Raw genomic sequence first — 18,059 nt, 5'->3', positions numbered from 1 at the left:
CCCTGTGGGTTGCAGGACCCAAGGTTGCTGCCTTCCAGGGTGTACATTAGCACAAAGCTGTACTGGAAGCAGTGGTGGGACTCTGATACGGGATGGGGCCAAGCACCAGCCTGACGTCATGCGCCACAACACCTGCCAAGTGACAGAACGTGTGTGTGCTTGTCTACTCGTCCCTTTTGCTGTTGTAGAGTGGCCACGTCTGGCCCATTCCTCATGGCCAGGGATAGAATCAGAAGCCGGGAACGCAGTCCAGATGTTCCACATGGGTGGCAGCGGCCACAGCACTTGGGTCTCCGTTAGCAGGAAGCTGCAGCCAGGAGGGGCCAGGATTTTATTTATTTCTTTGAGAGGTAGAGTCACATACGGAGAGGGAGAGACAGAAAGGCCTTCCATGCGCTGGTTCACTCCCCAAATGGCTGCAACAGCCAGAGCTGGTGGGTCTGAAGCCAGAAGCTTCTTCCGGATCTCCCACGGGGGTGCAGGGGCCATCTTCCACTGCTTTCCAGGTCATAAGCAGAGAGCTGGATCAGAAGAGGAGCAGCTGGGACTCAGGTGGACACCCACGTGGGCTGCTGGCACTACAGGAGGAGGCCTGGCCCGCTATGCCACAGCGCCGGCTAACCGCCTGCTCCCCATCTCTGGATGCGCGGCCTAACCGCCTGCTCCCCATCTCTGGATGCGCGGCCTAACCGCCTGCTCCCCATCCCTGGATGCGCGGCCTAACCGCCTGCTCCCCATCCCTGGATGCGCGGCCTAACCGCCTGCTCCCCATCTCTGGATGCGCCGTCTAACCGCCTGCTCCCCATCTCTGGATGCGCCGTCTAACCGCCTGCTCCCCATCTCTGGATGCGCGGCCTAACCGCCTGCTCCCCATCTCTGGATGCGCCGTCTAACCGCCTGCTCCCCATCTCTGGATGCGCCGTCTAACCGCCTGCTCCCCATCTCTGGATGCGCGGCCTAATCACCTGCTCCCCATCTCTGGATGCGCCGTCTAACCGCCTGCTCCCCATCTCTGGATGCGCCGGCTAACCGCCTGCTCCCCATCTCTGGATGCGCGGCCTAATCACCTGTTCCCCATCTCTGGATGCGCGGCCTAACCGCCTGCTCCCCACCTCTGGATGCGCGGTTGGGTTTTTGCCACTCTTGCTTTTGTGAAGGATGCAGCTGTGAATGTTGGCGTATGAGTTTGAATCTCTGCTTGTTTTTTTTTTAAAGATTTATTTATTTGAAAGGCGGAGTTATAGAGGAAGGTGGAGGGCGGGATAGGGACAGAGACAGACAGATCTGCCATCTGCTGGTTCACTCTCCAAATGGCTTTAATGGCCAGGGCTGGGTCAGACCAGACAGGAGCCCGGCGCTTCCTCCGGGTCTGCCACGTGGGTGCAGGGGCCTGAGGACTTGGGCCATCTTCTGCTGCTTTCCCAGGCCATAGCAGGGAGCTGGACTGGAAGCGGAGCACCCGGAACTCAAACCAGTGCCCATATGGGATGCCGGTCCTGCACATGGCAGCCTAACCGGCTCTGCCACAGCGCCGGCCCCTGAATCTGCTCTCTGAGTCTGCCTGGGAGCGGAGGGGCTGGGTCACTTTTCCCACACCAGCAGCACCATTAGCAACACGTGGCGCCTCTAGTTCCTGGCTGGTGGTGACCCTGAGTTTGATCCCCACTCCCTGATGTGTGGGATGTTGAACATCTTTGTTACATACTTTTCATGCACTTATTGTCTGTATATTTTCTTTGGTGAAATGTCTGTTCAAAGTCTTTGTTCATTTTTTAAAGAAGTTTTATTTTAAAAAAGTTTTTTTCAGTTTATTCAAGAAGCAGAGAGAGCTTCCTTCCACCAGCTCACTTGCCAGGTGGACACAGCAGCCAGGACTGGGCCAGGCTGGTCCAGGCTGGGCTGAGCTGGGCTGGGATGAGCCAGGAGCCAGGAATTCAACCCGGGTCTCCCATCTGGGGCAGAACCGGTCACGTGAGCCACCCCTGCTGCCTGCCAGGGTCTGCGTTGGCAGGAAGCTGGACTAGGTGCCAGAGCAGCAGACTGAGGGCAGGTGCTGCGCTGTGTGTTTGGTGTCCTTACTCCCGGCCAGGTGCTTGCCCATTTGTCCGTGGTGAGTCCGGCTCTGTTGAGTTGCGGTTTCTCCTGCTGCTGTCGCCGTGGGAGTGCGTGGCAGCGCTTCTTCACCCTCAGGTCTTCCTTTCACCCTCCTGGCTGAGCTTGGGCGCACAAAGGCTTACATTCATTTTCTCTCCCTCTGTTTCATCTTGATTGTTGCTGGAGCTGTGTCTTCAAGTTTATGGATCTTTGGCGGTATTTGATTTGCTATTGGGACTAGCATTGAGGCATTGTCGGTAGAGCTGCCACCTGCAACCTTGGCATCCCATAAGGGTGTCGGTTCCTATCCCGGCTGCTCTGCTTCAATTCCAGCTTCTTGATAATGTGCCTGGGAAAAGCCGCAGAAGACGGCCCTCCCACAAGAACACCCGGATGAAGCCTTTGGCTGCTGGCTTCAATCTGGCCCAGCGCTGGCCCTGGTGGCCATCTGGGAATCTCTTCCTCTCTCCCTCTCTCCAATTCTTCCTCTCTCTAGCTCTGACTTTCATTAAGATTTATTTATTGACTTGAGAGGCAGAGTTACAAACAGAAGGGGAGACAGAGAGGTTTTCCATCCGCTGGTTCACTCCCCAAATGGACTCAATGGCCGGAGCTAGGTCGATCTGAAGCCAGGAGCCAGGAGCGTCTTTTCAGGGTCCTAAGCACTTTGGCCATCTTCTGCTTTCCCAGGCCATCAGAAGGGAGCTGGGTTGGAAGTGGAGCAGCCGGGACTCAAACCGGCGCCCATATGGGATGCCAGTGTTGCAGGCAGAGGCTTAACCCCCCACCCCACAGCACCGGCCCCAGTAATGAAAAACATCTGCTGTTAACCTCGCCCTCACCCAGTGCATTTTCATTCTGAATACTCTGTTGTTCATCTCTAGAAATCCTGTGTGGGCCGCTTTATGTCTTCCGTTCTTCATGTTTTCATTTTTATCATTTCGTGCACTTCCATGCACGGGACTTGTTTGTTTGAGACAAGGAACTCCCATCTGCTGCCCCACTCCCCAGATGTCCACAACAGCTGGGGCTAGGCAGGAACCCCGTCCAGTGTCCCATCTGGACGGCAGACATCCAGCTGCTTCAGCCGTCACCTGCTGCTTCCAGGGTCTCCTTCGCAGGGAGCTGGAGTAGGAGCCAGAGCTGGGCACCAGTCCAGGCATTCCAGCGTGCCAGTGTCCAGACCAGCATGTCGGTCGCGGGGCGGTACCTGTTTGTGATGTCCTTGTCCTGTTGTCCTGTGTGTCTGTTGATTGGTATTTGTCCTGATTAGGGTCATGTTTTCATTCTTTGCATGTCTGGTACCTTGTTTTTTGATACAGCCATTTTGTATTTGCTTTGTTGGATATAGGATTTTGTGTTTCAGTTTACTGTTGGGGTTTCGTTTATGTTGCGGTCAGTTTGCCCCTTTGGAGGCCGTGTTTAAGCTCCTGAGCGGCCACGGCCAAGCCCCACGTTTCGAGGTCTCTGCTGACGTCTGCTCCTGTTGTGAGCGCTCGGATTCTTCTTTCTGCTTTTTCCCATTGGTTCTTTTGGAGTGTTTTCCCCAGATTTCTGTGCACCTCCGTACTCAGCCGGAAGCAGTCAGGGCGCCCTCTGCACACGCTGAGCCCTGCGTGGCTCCTCCCCTGCAGATCCTCAGTGCTTGAGGAAGTGACCCGGACGCGGCGGGAGGAGCTCCTCACTCACTGCCCCGGTCTCCGCGGCCACCACTCTGCTTCCTGTTCCTCTGCTCCACCTTGCAGCTCTGCTCCCTGTCCGGGCGGGAAGGCAGCGCGGGCGCCCGGGCCTCCGTGGTGGCTAGAAGGGGAGTCACTGCGGCTTGGTTTTTCCTTTTCACAGTAATTTTATAGCACACTAATTTTCTTTAAAGATTTTTTTAAAGGTTTATTTATTTATTTGAAAGTCAGAGTTACACAGAGAGAGGAGAGGTACAGAGAGAGAGAGAGAGAGGTCTTCCATCCGCTGGTTCACTCCCCAGTTGGCTGTAACGGCAGGAGCTGCACTGATCTGAAGCCAGGAGCCAGGAGCTTCTTCCAGGTCTCCCACGTGGGTGCATTTTCCACTGCTTTCCCAGGCCATAGCAGAGAGCTGGATGGGAAGTGGAGCAGCTGGGACTAGAACCTGTGCCCACATGGGATGCTGACACTTCAGGCCAGGGCGTTAACCTACTGTGCACCGGCCCAAAATATATATATATATTTTTAATTTACTTGAAAGAGTTACAGAGAGAGGAAGAGAGACAGAGAAATCTTACATCCACTGTTCACTCTCCAAATGGCTATCACGGCCAGGGCTGGGCCAGGCCAAAGGCAGGAGCCGGGAGCGTCTTCCAGGTCTCCCACCTGCGTGCCAGAGCCCAAGCATCCGGGCCGTCTTCTGCTTTCCCAGGCACATTAGCAGGGAGCTGAATGGAAGTGGCGCCGCCAAGACTAATCAGCTCCCATATGGGGTGCCAGCATTGTATGTGGAGGCTTAACCTACCGTGCCACAGTGCACAGTGCGGGCCCCTTCAGTCAGGACTGATTTATTTGAAAGACAGTTACCGAGAGAGACAGAGCAAGGTCCTTTTTTTTTTTTTTTTTTAATCTGAGAGGCAGAACTACAGACAAAAGAAGGAGAGACAGAGAGAAAGGTCTTCCATCACTGGTTCACTCCCCAAATGGCCACAGTGGCTGGGACTGGGCAGATGCCGGCATCCCATATGGGCACCAGTTCAAGTCCCAGCTGCCCGCTTCTGATCCAACTCCCTGCTAATGCACCTGGGAAAGCAGCAGACGATGGCCCAAATGCTTGGGCCCCTGCACCCACATGGGAGACCCAGAAGAAGCTTCTGACTCCTGGTTTCAGATCAGCCCACCGCTGGCCATGGCAGCCATTTGGGGAATGAACCAGCAGATGGAAGACCTCCCTCTGTCTCTCCCTCTCTCTTTACGTAACTCTGCCTTTCAAATAAATCTTTAAAAAAACACACACAAAAAAGTATGTCCACGAGGTCACAGTTGTTGCTGCTCATTCCAGAACTTTCCACTTCAGAGAGTAGCTCTGTGCTCTGCCCTTCCTGTTTCCTGGCAGCCTCACCTTCTCCCCTCTCTGCATTGCCTGTCTCGAACACTTCCTGTCCATTTGTTGTACGATGTCTGATCCTCTGGTCTGGCTTCCCTCACTTAGCTTCCACTCTCCAGGTTCTTGGTCACCCACGTAACTCACTAATCTCTCATCTTCCCCCGCCCCTTTTTAGATTATTTAGAAAAGTTTTCATCTGCTGATTTTCGTTGTCTGAGAGACATGTGGAGAGAGAGCTTCCCTCCCGTGGTTCACTCCGCAAATGCCAACAGCCAGGGCAGAGCCAGGCCGGAGCCAGGAGCCAGAGCTCCGTCTAGGTCTCACTCATCGATGGCCAGGACCCAGATCCTCCAGTCATCACCGCCGTCTCCCAGGGTGCACTCTGCTTGGAAGCGGAGTGGCTGAGATGTGAACCAGGTACCCCGGTCTGTCCCAGGAAGCACCACACACCTGCCCCGTGCCACATTTTTTATCCACTCATCAGTTAATTGCCTTTTGTTTCAATTTTTGGCTCATGTAATTCTGCGAACATTCATGTGTAAGATTTTGTGTGAAAATATGTTTACATTTATCTGTGTTCAACCTGATTTCCACAGCCCTCATCAACACTTGTGATTGTCTTTTGTCGTAGCCATCTTAGTGGGTGTGAATTTGCCATTTGATTTGCATATATTTATAATTCTAGTCACCATATTTGATTCCCCCCCCCCCAAATCTTGCTGCCCATTTTTTATAATCTGACTTTGGCTTGTTTTTCTTGTTTTTCTCCTTTTTTTTTTTTTTTTTTTTTTTTTTTTTTGACAGGCAGAGTGGATAGTGAGAGAGAGAGAGACAGAGAGAAAGGTCTTCCTTTGCTGTTGGTTCACCCTCCAATGGCCGCCATGGCCTGTGCGCTGCAGCCGGCGCACCGCGCTGATCCGATGGCAGGAGCCAGGTGCTTCTCCTGGTTTCCCATGCGGGTGCAGGGCCCAAGCACTTGGGCCATCCTCCACTGCCTTCCCGGGCCACAGCAGAGAGCTGGCCTGGAAGAGGGGCAACCGGGACAGAATCCAGTACCCCGACCGGGACTAGAACCCGGTGTGCTGGCGCCGCAAGGTGGAGGATTAGCCTGTTGAGCCACGGCGCCGGCTGGTTTTCTTCATTTTTTTAAAAAGCATTTCATATATATATGTATCAGTTTCCTACTGCTGTAACGAAATACCTGAGGCTGGGTGATTTGAAAGAAATTTCTTTTTTTTTCCTTAGAGATTTATTTATTTGAAAGGCAGAGTTAGAGAGAGAGAGAGAGAGGTCTTCCATCCTCTGGTTCACTCCCCAGATGGACACAATGGCCAGAGCTGTTCCAATCCGAAGTCAGGAGCTTCTTCCTGGTCTCCCACGCGGGTGCAGAGGCCCAAGAACTTGGGCCATCTTCTACTGCCATCCCAGGCCATAGCAGAGAGCTGGATCAGAAGTGGAGCAGCTGGGACTCGAACCGATGCCCATATGGGATGCTGGCACTGTGGGTGGCAGCCTCACCCACTACGCCACAGCACCGGCCCCAAGAGGTTTCTTCAGCTCAAAGCTGAGGTGGTTCAAGAGCATGAGCTCTGGGGAGGCTACATAGCAGACGGCACAGTGGCCGGAGTGGGAGGTCAGATGGAAAGACCAGTGACTTCCTTGTGAGATGACTTAACTCCCACATAACATCTCAGCCACTCTGTGTGACCAGGGGCCTAAGACGCCACTGCCTCTTACTGTCACCACACTGGGGACACAGCATCCAATGTAAGGGGACTTTTTTTTTTTTTTTTTTTTTTTAATTTTAAGATTTGTTTATTTATTTGAAAGAATTACAGAGAGAGACCTTCCATCTGCTGGTTCACTCCCCAGATGGCCACAACAGCCCAGGCTGGGCCAGGCCAGAGCCAGCAACTTCATACAGGTCTCTCTCAGCTTTTCCTAGGCCATTTTCAGGGAACTGAATCAAAAGTTGAACAGTGGGGCTGGCTCTGTGGCACGGTAGGCTAAACCTCTGCTTATGGCACAAGCATCCCATGTAGCGACTGTTGAATCCCGGCTGCTCTATTTCCGATCCAGCTCCCTGCTATGGCATGAGAAAGCAGTAGAAGATGGCCCAAATCCTTGGGCCCCTGCACCCACTCGGGAGACCCGGAAGAAGCTCCTGGCTCCTGGCTTTGGATTGGCCTGCATCCAGCTGTTGCAGCCATTTGTGGAGTGAACCAGCGGATGGAAGACCTCTCTCTCTGTCTCTCCCTCTCTCTGTCTATAACTGTACCTCGCAAAGAAATCTTTTTTTTTTTGACAGGCAGAGTGGACAAGGGAGAGAGAGACAGAGAGAAAGGTCTTCCTTTTGCCGTTGGTTCACCCTCCAACGGCTGCCGCGGTAGGCGCGCTGCGGCCGGCGCACCGCGCTGTTCTGATGGCAGGAGCCAGGTGCTTCTCCTGGTCTCCCACTGGGTGCAGGGCCCAAACACTTGGGCCATCCTCCACTGCACTCCCTGGCCACAGCAGAGAGCTGGCCTTGAAGAGGGGCAACCGGGACAGGATCGGTGCCCCAACCGGGACTAGAACCCGGTGTGCCGGCACCGCAAGGCGGAGGATTAGCCTAGTGAGCCGCGGCGCCGGCCTTTTTTTTTTTTTTTTTTTTTAAAGTGGAGCAGCAGGCCGGCACCGTGGCTTAACAGGCTAATCCTCCACCTTGCGGCGCCGGCACACCGGGTTCTAGTCCCGGTTGGGGCGCCGGATTCTGTCCCGGTTGCCCCTCTTCCAGGCCAGCTCTCTCCTATGTCCCGGGAAGGCAGTGGAGGATGGCCCAAGTGCTTGGGCCCTGCACCCCATGGGAGACCAGGAGAAGCACCTGGCTCCGGGCTTTGGATCAGCGCAATGAGCCGGCCACAGCGGCCATTGGAGGGTGAACCAACGGCAAAAAGGAAGACCTTTCTCTCTGTCTCTCTCTCTCTCACTATCCACTCTGCCTGTTTAAAAAAAAAAAAAAAAAATGGAGCAGCTGGGATAGGAACTGGTGCACATATGGGATGCCAGCATCATAGGCAGTGGCTTTCCCTGCTGTACCACAGTGCAAGCCTCTATAAAGAAATTCATTGAAAACGCATATCATGGGGCTGGCACTGTGCCGTAGCCAATAAAGCCACTGCCTGCAGTGCTGGCACCCCATATGCGTGCCAGTTGCAGTCCCGGCTGCTCCACTTCCGATCCAGCTCTCTGCTCTGGCCTGGGAAAGCAATAGAGGATGACCCAAGCGCTTGAGCCCCTACACCCACGGGGGAGACCTGGAAGAAGCTCCTGGCTCCTGGCCTTTGGATGGGCCCGGCTCTGGCTGTTGCAGCCATTTGGGGAGTGAACCAGCGGATGGAAGACCGATCTATCTATCTTTCTCTCCCTCCCTCCCTCCCTCCGCCACCCTCCCTCCCCCTTTTTCTGTAAATCTGCCTTTCAAATAGATAAAATCTTAAAAAAAGAAAATGCATGTCGTGAAAAACTGCATGGATCATTTTTTCACCAAAAATACAAGCTTTTTTTTTTAAGGATGTCTGCTGTTTTTGTTTTTGTTTTGATTCACTTGAGAAGCAGAGAAAGAAGCGAACAGAACTTCCGTCTGTTTGTTCGTTCATTCCTGAAATGCCTTCTGTAGCCAGGGCTGGAGAAGGGGAAGCCGGAGCTGGGAACCCAGTCTGCCTCTCCCAGGTCGGGGTGGAGGCAAACACATGACCCATCTCCTGCCTCCCAGGGAGCACCTGAGCAGGACGCTGGAGTCAGTAGCAGAGCCAGGACTCGAACCCAGGTACTCCGAGGGGATGTGGGCATCTCATGTGGCATCTTCGCCCTAGAGATCTTCATCTGCTGGGTCCCTCGCCAAATGCCGCAGTAGGGCTGGGCCAGGCCAAAGCCAGGAGCTCCATTCTGGATGGCAGGGCCCAGGCACTGGCCCATGATGCTCTGCCTTTCTGGAAGCTGGATCAGAAGCGCAGCAGCAGGCCTCAGGCCAGCTCTCTGAGATGGGACGCTTGCGTTGCAGGCAGAGGCTTGACCCTCGGCGCCGGAGTGCCAGCTGGAGCCAGGAGCCAGGAGCTCAGTCCAGGTCTCCCACGAGGGTGGCAGTGCCCAGCACGGTGCTCTCACCACTGCCTCCAGGGTCTGCACTGGCAGGAAGCTGGAGTCAGGAGCCAGAGCCAGGACTTGAACCCAGGCCCCGTGTGGGATGCAGGCATCCTGGCTGCTGGGCTGCATGCCTGCCGTGGAATAGTTTATTCTTTTGCGAATCTTGTCTTGGGAGTCGTCGTCACGAATGCTTTCTTTCAGAACCACCTGCATGTGGTCTGGTTGAGCGATTCGTTTTCCTGTGGGGCGGTGTACAGGGCGGTCGTGCGCCGGCTTCGCTCGCGCCAGTTGTCCCAGCTGCTCTCGGTGATGCGAGTCCCTCACGCCCCGGGTATGAGGCTCAGCTCCTCCATCTGCGCAGCCGGCTGTGTCCGCTCCCTGGGCGAGTTTTCCCACTTCCTTGTGTGCCCAGCAATGCTTGAACAAGTAACTCTGGGAGCGAGTTTGTAGCCTAGCAACCAAGATGCTGGTTAAGACACTTGCTTTGGGGCCCAGCGTTGTGGTGTAGCGGGTAAAGCTGCCACATGTGGCACCAGCATCCTGTATCAGAGCTCCAGTTCTGATCCGGATGGCCCAAGTCTTGAGTTCCCTCCACCCAAGAGGGAGATCCAGATGGGGTTCCTGGCTCCTGGCTTCCGCCTGGCCCAGGCCCAGCTGTTGCCATCATTTGGGGAGTGCACCAGTAGATGGAAATCAGTCAATCCCCCCCCCCCCCCAAAAATAATAAATCTTAAAAAGGGAGAAAGAATTTTGCGTCCCACATCTGAGTACCTGGGTTTGATACCTGGCTCCGGTTTGCTGCTAATGTGGACCCTGGGAAGTGGCCTACGTGTAAGTAGTGGGGTCCCTGGCACCATGTGGATTGGCCATGGCGGAAATTTGTAGAGTGAATAGCAGATGAGAATTCTGTCAAATAAATAAATTTTTTAAAATAATTTTATGGGATTTTCTAGTATCCAGTTTTATTACAGTGGGAGTGTTGCCATACTGCCACTTTTTTCTACTTTATAATAAACTGCTGCGCTCTTGCCCCCCATGACGTCATCGTCTTTACTGTCTTGCCTCTGTTGTGTCCTGACGTGCCCACTGCTGTTCTCCGTCCTGTGTGCTCCTGTGTCGAATCAATATGTGCCTTCATTTCTTTTTTTTTTTTTTAAGATTTATTTTATTATTTGAAAGACACAATTACACAGAGAGGGAGAGAGAGAGCGATCTTCCATCCACTGGTTCACTCCCCAGATGGCCAGAGCTGAGCTGATCTGTATCCCGAGTCAGGAGCTTCTTCTGGGTCTCCCACATGGATGCAGGGCCCCCAGGACTTGAGCCATCTTCTGCTCTCCCAGGTCATTAACAGAGAGCTGTATCAGAAGTGGAGCAGCCAGGACTCGAACCATCGCCCACATGGATGCCGGTGCTGTTGGCCGGGGCTCTAACCCACCAGCCACAGCGCCGCCCCTCCTCTTGTCTTGTTATGATTTTTGCCTTCGTTTCTAACATTCGTTGCAGTTCCAGGCTTGTGGTCTGTACTGGTGTGATGGTCTTTGCTCCCCAAAGTGGCCCAGCTCCTCCCAGGAGGGAAACTGGTTGGAGGTGGCTTTCCTCCTATGGAATTCAGGCCGCCCCCCCACACCAAATATTTATTTATTTACTTGAAAGCAGAGTGACAGAAGGAGGGGAGGATCTTCCATCAGGTTCATCCCCAAGGCTGGGTGAGGCTGAAGTTGGGCTGGGAGCCTGGTTCTCCATCTGGGTTTCCTGGATGGATGCAAGGGTCCAGGTATGTGGGGCGTCCTCTGCCACCTTCCCAGGAGCTTTAGCAGCCAGGCCTCGAGCCAGCGCTCCAGTGTGGGACGCCGGTATCGCAGGCTTAGCTGCTGTGCCACGGTGCCTGCCCCAGCCCTCAGGCGTAGGACCCTCCGTGTCTCTCTTATATTCAGTTTTGTCTGCATACTGTTTCATCAGTGAACTGGAAGTTTCTGTTTTTTTGTTTTAAGTTACTTGAGAGGTAGAGTTACTGAGAGAGGGAAAGACAGAGAGAAAGGTCTTCAACTGGTGGTCCACTCCCCCCCGCCCCCCGAGATGGCTGCAATGGCTGGAGCTTCTTCCGGGTCTCCCATGTGGGTGCAGGGGCCCAAGGACTTGAACCAGCGCCCATCTGGGATTCCGTTGCGGCAGGCGGAGACTTAGCTCATTGTGGCACAGCGCAGGCCCCAAGATGCTTGTTTTAAATGTTGGTTCCCAGAGCAGAAGGAACCACTGCTCTCGCTCTGCCGGTTGGAGCTGCCACAAGTCCCTCTGGCGGCCTGAGGGCAGAGGTGTACATCCTGGGCAGAACCGCCTTCCCCTGCGGCCGCGGGCAGTAGGGCGGTATCCCGCTCCCGCAGCCCTTCTGCGGCTGAGTGGCAAGTCCCATCTGCACTCTCTTTGCAGTGCTAGCGGGTGTGGGTGGCAGATCACGAGCAAGCTTTCCCCCGTTCTCTGCTAGAAGTGTTTTCTCCGTGCGCTGAGGCTGGTGTCTGCACAGCGGGAGAGGCACGCAGAGCTGTGCCGCATTTCTGTGCTCACCTTGCTCTCCTCTCACAGGTGATGCCGCGGATGCGGGCGCTGCAGGCAGAGTGGCACAAGTCCTGTCTTCACATGAGAAGTCCGTCTGCCCGGCAGAGCCGCGCGCCGACACCATGAAGGGCTTAGCCACAGACTCCCCGGACGGCAGTGCCGAGTGCTCCAGGAGCCGCGCGGTGTGCGTGTCAGCGATGTGCGGGAGCAGCCAGAGAGGCGGCGGCGTGACGCAGAGGCTGCGAGCGTCTCCCTGCAGGGGCACACACGAGCATTCCTGGCTGTTTTCTATTCTGAGATGCTGACGTAACACATCAAGCAGAATAGTTATGGTCAGTCATGGAGAATGACCAGGAAGCTCGTCCCAGGGGGGATGAGGACTTGGATTCTGTACACTTGAAAATAGAAGAGGACGATGATCAAATCCCTGGTCACGGTTTGGAAAGAATGGCCTTCCCGGGCGAGCAGGAGGACGTGAGACAGACAGACAGTGGGGATGAGCAGGCCGAGGCGGGGGGGCCGGGCCGCCCCTGCGCGCCGCCCGAGAAGGAGAAGGACGACGAGTACGGGCCTCTGTTCGCGCACTACAGCAGCACGCTCTACGACGTGGCCATGGAGGCCGTGGCCCAGAGCCTGCTCTCCAGCCGCCACGTGAGCTCCAGGAAGAAGTCTCCAGCCTGGAAGCATTTCTTCATCTCGCCCAGAGACAGCACGAAGGCCATCTGTATGTACTGCATGAAGGAGTTCAGTCGGGGCAAAAACGAGAAAGACTTGAGCACCAGCTGCCTCATGCGGCACGTCCGGCGGGCGCACCCCACGGTGCTCATCCAGGAGAACGGGGGCGTGGCCGCCGTGGCCGCGCTGCCCTCGGCCTCGCTGCTGCTGCCCTCGCAGCCAGCGGACGTGGGCGACCTCGGCTCCGTGCTCTCGCCCGTGAAGCTGGTGCAGAAGCTGGCATCGAAGATCCCGTCCCCCGACCGAGTGACGGAGGAGTCGGTGTCCGTGGTGTCCTCTGAAGACGTCTCCTCGGACATGTCTGTTTCTGACAAGTGCGGCAGGGAAGAGGTCCTGGCGGGGGCGTCGCCCCAGCTCCCCGCCCTCCAGTACGACGACGCGGCAGAGGGCTTGGCGGAGAAGAGCCTCCCACTGCCCAAGAGCACGTCTGGGTCCAGGCGGCGGTCGGCCGTGTGGAAGCACTTCTACCTGTCGCCCCTCGACAGCTCCAAGGCCGTGTGCATCCACTGCATGAACGAGTTCAGCCGCGGCAAGAACGGAAAGGACCTGGGCACGAGCTGCCTCATCCGGCACATGTGGCGGGCGCACCGCTCCATCGTGCTGCAGGAGAACGGGGGCGGCCCGGGCATCCCGCCCCTCTACTCGGCCTCGCCCACCCTGCTGCCCGCCCTGCTGCCTCCCGAGGGCGAGCTGCACGCGGGGTCCTCCCCGGGGAAGCTGGTCGGAGAGTCGCCCTCGGCCACCTCCTCCCCGGATAGGCTGGCTGACGACCTGCAGTCGCGACTGAACCCTGGAGACGCGTTCCTGGAGGACGCGTCCGTGCTGTCCTCCTCCGACGACGTGGGAGAGGCCTCGGCCATGTCCTCCCCGGAGAAGCAGCAGGCTGACGAGGCGAGTCCCCGGCGGCCGGAGGCCGGCACCGTCTTCCAGCAGAACAAGAAGGTGATGAAGAGACTGAAGTCGGAAGTCTGGCACCACTTCTCGCTGGCCCCCATGGACAGCCTCAAGGCCGTGTGTCGCTACTGCGGCTGCGTCATCAGCCGGGGCAAGAAGGGTGACGTGGGCACCAGCTGCCTGATGCGCCACCTGTACCGACGCCACCCCGAAGTCGTCGGGGGCCAGAAGGGCTTTCTGGGAGCCAGTCTGGCAAACTCTCCGTACGCCACCTTGGCCTCTGCAGAGAGCTCCTCCTCCAGGCTGGCCGACCTGCCGGCGGCGGTCACCAGGAGCAGTCAGGCCACATTTCCTGTGAGTAGCAAGAAGACCTCGAAGTTGTGGAACCACTTTTCCATTTGCTCCGCAGACTCCACCAAGGTGGTGTGCCTGCACTGCGGCCGCACCATCAGCCGGGGGAAGAAGCCCACCAACCTGGGCACCAGCTGCCTCCTCCGGCACCTGCAGCGGTTCCACGGCAGTGCGCTGAAGCCCGACGCCCCAGAGCCCCGCGGGCCCCCGAGCGCGGAACTGCCCAGGGCGCCCTCCTTTGACACCACCGAGAAGTTTTACGATTCTCACCCGGTTGCCAAAAAGATCACAAGCCTCATAGCCGAGATGATTGCACTTGACCTCCAGCCCTACTCTCTGGTGGACAGCGTCGGCTTTAACCGGCTGCTGGAATACTTGAAACCTCAGTACTCTTTGCCCTCTCCTTCGTACTTCTCCAGGACGGCTATCCCGGGCATGTACGACAACGTGCAGCAGATCATCATGTCACACCTGAGGGGAGCCGAGAGCGGAGTGATCCACTTCACGTCCGGCATCTGGATGAGCAACCAGACGCGGGAGTACCTGACCCTCACGGCTCACTGGGTCACCTTCGAGGCGGTGCGGCCCCACTGTGAGGACCACCACTGCTCAGCACTTTTAGACGTGTCGCAGGTCGACTGCGACTACAGCGGCAACAGCATCCAGAAGCAGCTGGAGTGCTGGTGGGAAGCCTGGGTGACGTCCGTCGGCCTCCAGGTCGGCATCACGGTCACGGACAACCCGAGCATCGCCAAGACCCTGAACGAGGGGGAGCACTCGAGCGTGCAGTGCTTCAGTCACACGGTGAACCTGATCGTCAGCGAGGCCATCAAGAGCCAGAGGATGGTGCAGAACCTGCTGAGCATCGCACGGAAGATATGTGAGCGGGTGCACCGCTCGCCGCGGGCCAAGGAGAAGCTGGCGGAGCTGCAGAGGGCGTACGAGCTGCCCCAGCACCACCTGCTGCAGGACGTGCCGTCCAGGTGGAGCACCTCGTTTCACATGCTGGAGCGGCTCATCGAGCAGAAGCGGGCCGTCAACGAGATGTCGCTCGAGTGCAACTTCAGAGAGCTGATCAGCTGCGACCAGTGGGAGGTCATGCAGTCCGTGTGCCATGCACTGAAGCCCTTCGAGGCTGCGAGCCGGGAGATGAGCTCCCGCGTGTCCACGCTGAGCCAGGTCATCCCCATGATCCACATCCTCAACAGGAAGATGGAGATGCTGTTCGAGGAGACCATGGGCATCGACACCATGCTCAAGTCTCTGAAGGAAGCCATGGTCAGTCGGCTGTCCGCCACCCTGCACGACCCCAGGTACATCTTCGCCACGCTGTTGGACCCCCGTTACAAAGCCTCCCTGTTCACGGAGGAGGAGGCCGAGCAGTACAAGCAAGACTTAATCAGGGAGCTAGAACTAATGAATTCTACCTCAGAGAACACGCCTGCCTCCAGCGGCTGCGACGCGGGCTCCCCCTCGAAAGACTGTGCCAGAGGGGATGACCTGTGGTCACTCGTGGCTAAGGTGAAGAAGGAAGGTCAGAGAGAGAAGTTGCCTGAGGACATGGTGCTCGCGTACCTGGAGGAGGAGGCGATCGACCACAGCTGTGACCCGCTCGCCTACTGGGCCCTGAAGAAGGCCGCCTGGCCGGGGCTGTCCGCGCTGGCCGTCAGGTTTCTGGGCTGCCCGCCCAGCACCGTCCCTTCGGAGAAGCTGTTCAGCACACCCACCGAGAGCGGCAGCTGTGGCCAGTCCAGGCTCATGATGGAGCATTTTGAGAAACTGATCTTCCTGAAAGTGAACCTCCCCTTAATATACTTCCAGTATTGACACTCGACAGAGCCGCCGGGCAGAGGTGCTGCCGCCCTCACGGGGAGCCTCTGCCTGGGCTCTGGCTCGCTCCCGCTGGGGCCGTGCACGACATGGACCAGGCACTCTCAGGGCCACTCTCCAGCGCTCACCGTAATGTCTCCGCGTGCCTTACTGCTCTTCCAGGCCAGGGATCGCGGTGTTTTAAGTCCGCTAGACGTAGCCAGTCTTGTCGATTATGAAATACGATTAGGTTTTAATTCCTAGCTGTAAAGTTTTTTACAAGTCGGGGGTTAGTGATTTGTTTTACTAGCGCGGCGAGAAGATGTAAACGATTTTGTTCTGTCGGCTTTTTATCCAATTATGTAAAAACACAGATCAGGTACTGTATTGTAGCTAAAACTGCTCTGATTGCAACAAGGGCTTCTGTGGCTGTCAGGTGAGGGCTGGGAGTGGGAGGCGGAGTCAGGCTATGCTGACCGAGCGGTTTCTCACTGCAGGCTCTAAGCAAGCTGAGGAGGAAGGGAGCCCTCTAGGTGGAAGGAGACTGTCCACGGCGACCCAGACTTGGCCTTGGAGAGCTTGGCTGCACTTGGGCGTGGCCGGCTGTCAGTCACCGGGCCGCTCCCATTTCAGGTTCTTGCATTCAGGTTTCCTCCCGTCAGAACTCAGAGATGTCCCGCTGTTCTCACGAGGGCCCTTGCCACGGGACCTCAGTGTGTCACTTCATGCTGACTGCTGGCCAGTGCCCAGCGTGACGCGCCTGCTGCGGACGGCCTGCTGGTCAAACCTCCACGCCTCCGACTGCGTCTGCCGAAGTGCACCAGCCCCCAGTCTGATCAGATTACGTGGAAGGTTCTAGAAGAGATGGCATATCAACAGGAAAGCAGCTTGTCTTGTTCCAGTTGTAGGGGTAGCCTTAGCCTTAGGTGCTCAGGTTTTTGTTTTTGTTTTTGTTTCGTGATAGGGAAGATTTAGCCATCACTGGGGTATCCTAGAATCCTGAGGACATCAGAATGAAATATCAGTTGTCAGGGTCTTTAACAGTGTCTCTGGAGTTTTTGCTTTAATATCTTTTTAAACAGTTCATTTTCTCATTTCAGATCAGTTAAATATTCTGAGTGAGCTAAATCACTCATTTGCCTATGACCTTTTGAAAAAGTTGTTTAAAATACTGTACCTATGCTTAATCTAAATTTGCATTTGACTATGGTTTAGTGTATTTATAAATGGTGAACTCAGTTTCCGAAATTAAACTTTTTATTTGCAGTTTTCTAGTGCTGGTGGGCAGTGGCTTTTTATTTTTCAGCTAATAAAACACGACGTGTGGAAGCCACACTTGTGTGGCACTGAAGAGTGGAAGTTGTTCTCACCGCGGCGTTGCCGGCAACAGTAACTACAGTGCAGCCTTCCCAGGTCTTGGGTTCCTGGCGAGCCAGGTTAGGAGTGTGGCATCAGCTTGGGGAGCCCTTGGGCAGCCCCGAGACACTGCCCTGGCCTCCCTCATGCCTCTCGGGGAGACCCGCCCATTTCTGGAGTAGCTTTTCTGTTGACTTTTTTTAAATTCCCAGCCCCGCGGGGTTGCTCTGCACAGGAGTGCTCTGAGTAACAGTGTATGAAAAGGGTTCCAGGAAAAGCATGGCTTCTCTTGTGTTTGTGGTACTTGAGGTTGAGCCATCCCTGCCCTCCCACGGTGCTCAGCCCTGCAGGCAGACAAGGCCCAGCGCCAGTGCTAGCGCTGCAGTGACTGCCTGTTACCAGGCGAACGTGTACTGGTGCCATGAGAAATGCCTTCCACCTTGGCTCTCCATCACCTGAACTCTGCTGGTTTCCCTGCCTCTAGATGAAATCTTATTTGTTGTCTTCAAAGATTTACTAATTTATTTCAAGGAGAGTATAAGAGATCTTCCATCCACTGGTTCACTCTCCAGATGGCCACAATGGCCAGGGATGGACCAGGATGAAACCAGGAGCCTGGCCCATAGGGGTCTCCCACATGGGTGGCATAGGCCCGAGTACTTGGGCCATTGTCCACTGCCTTCCCAGGCACATTAGCTGGAAGCCGTATTTGAAGCAGAGCAGCTAGTACTCTGATGTGGTGTGTTGGTGGCATACCAAACCGGCCCCGCTAGATATTTTAGATAAATCCCTTAACTTACTTAGCTCGCTCTCTCTCTCTTTCAGATATAAAAAAAGCTCTTTAATGCCACAGAGCTGTCTTCAGTGAATAAAATTATCAGCAGTCACATCCTAATAAAATACAACTTTATTTAAAGCTAAAATTCCTTTCCCTTCCACTTCTGAACATGAGGCGACGCTGGAATTGGACCAGCCTTTACCCAAAAGCTGTCAAGGCCAAGTAAAAAATATATTTTTTTAAAAAGGTATATATATATTTTAATTAGAGAGCTTCCATCTGCTGGTTCACCATATGG

At 55.5% G+C, this 18,059-nt stretch overlaps 1 protein-coding gene across 4 annotated transcripts in view; it reads left to right on the top strand.

Moving 5' to 3' along the window:
• Nucleotides 1-16,964, top strand: part of ZBED4 (zinc finger BED-type containing 4) — a 35,085-nt gene extending 18,121 nt beyond the window's left edge. For 2 of the 4 annotated variants that reach the window (XM_062202654.1, XM_062202652.1), the window contains exon 2: nt 11,866-16,964. In XM_062202654.1, coding sequence (XP_062058638.1) covers nt 12,178-15,645 — 3,468 coding nt within the window. In that variant the 5' untranslated portion in view covers nt 11,866-12,177 and the 3' untranslated portion in view covers nt 15,646-16,964. Of the gene's footprint in view, nt 1-4,734; nt 5,578-10,547; nt 10,626-11,865 lie in introns of those variants that run through there. The other 2 variants (XM_062202651.1, XM_062202653.1) reach the window with 2 other exon arrangements.
• Nucleotides 16,965-18,059: the final 1,095 nt, after the last annotated feature.

This window comes from Lepus europaeus, chromosome 10 (assembly GCF_033115175.1).
Source record: "Lepus europaeus isolate LE1 chromosome 10, mLepTim1.pri, whole genome shotgun sequence".
NCBI classification, from domain to species: Eukaryota; Metazoa; Chordata; class Mammalia; order Lagomorpha; family Leporidae; genus Lepus; species Lepus europaeus.
Note: the sequence above shows the minus strand (reverse complement) of the source record. Positions and strands in the feature narration are given on the sequence as shown.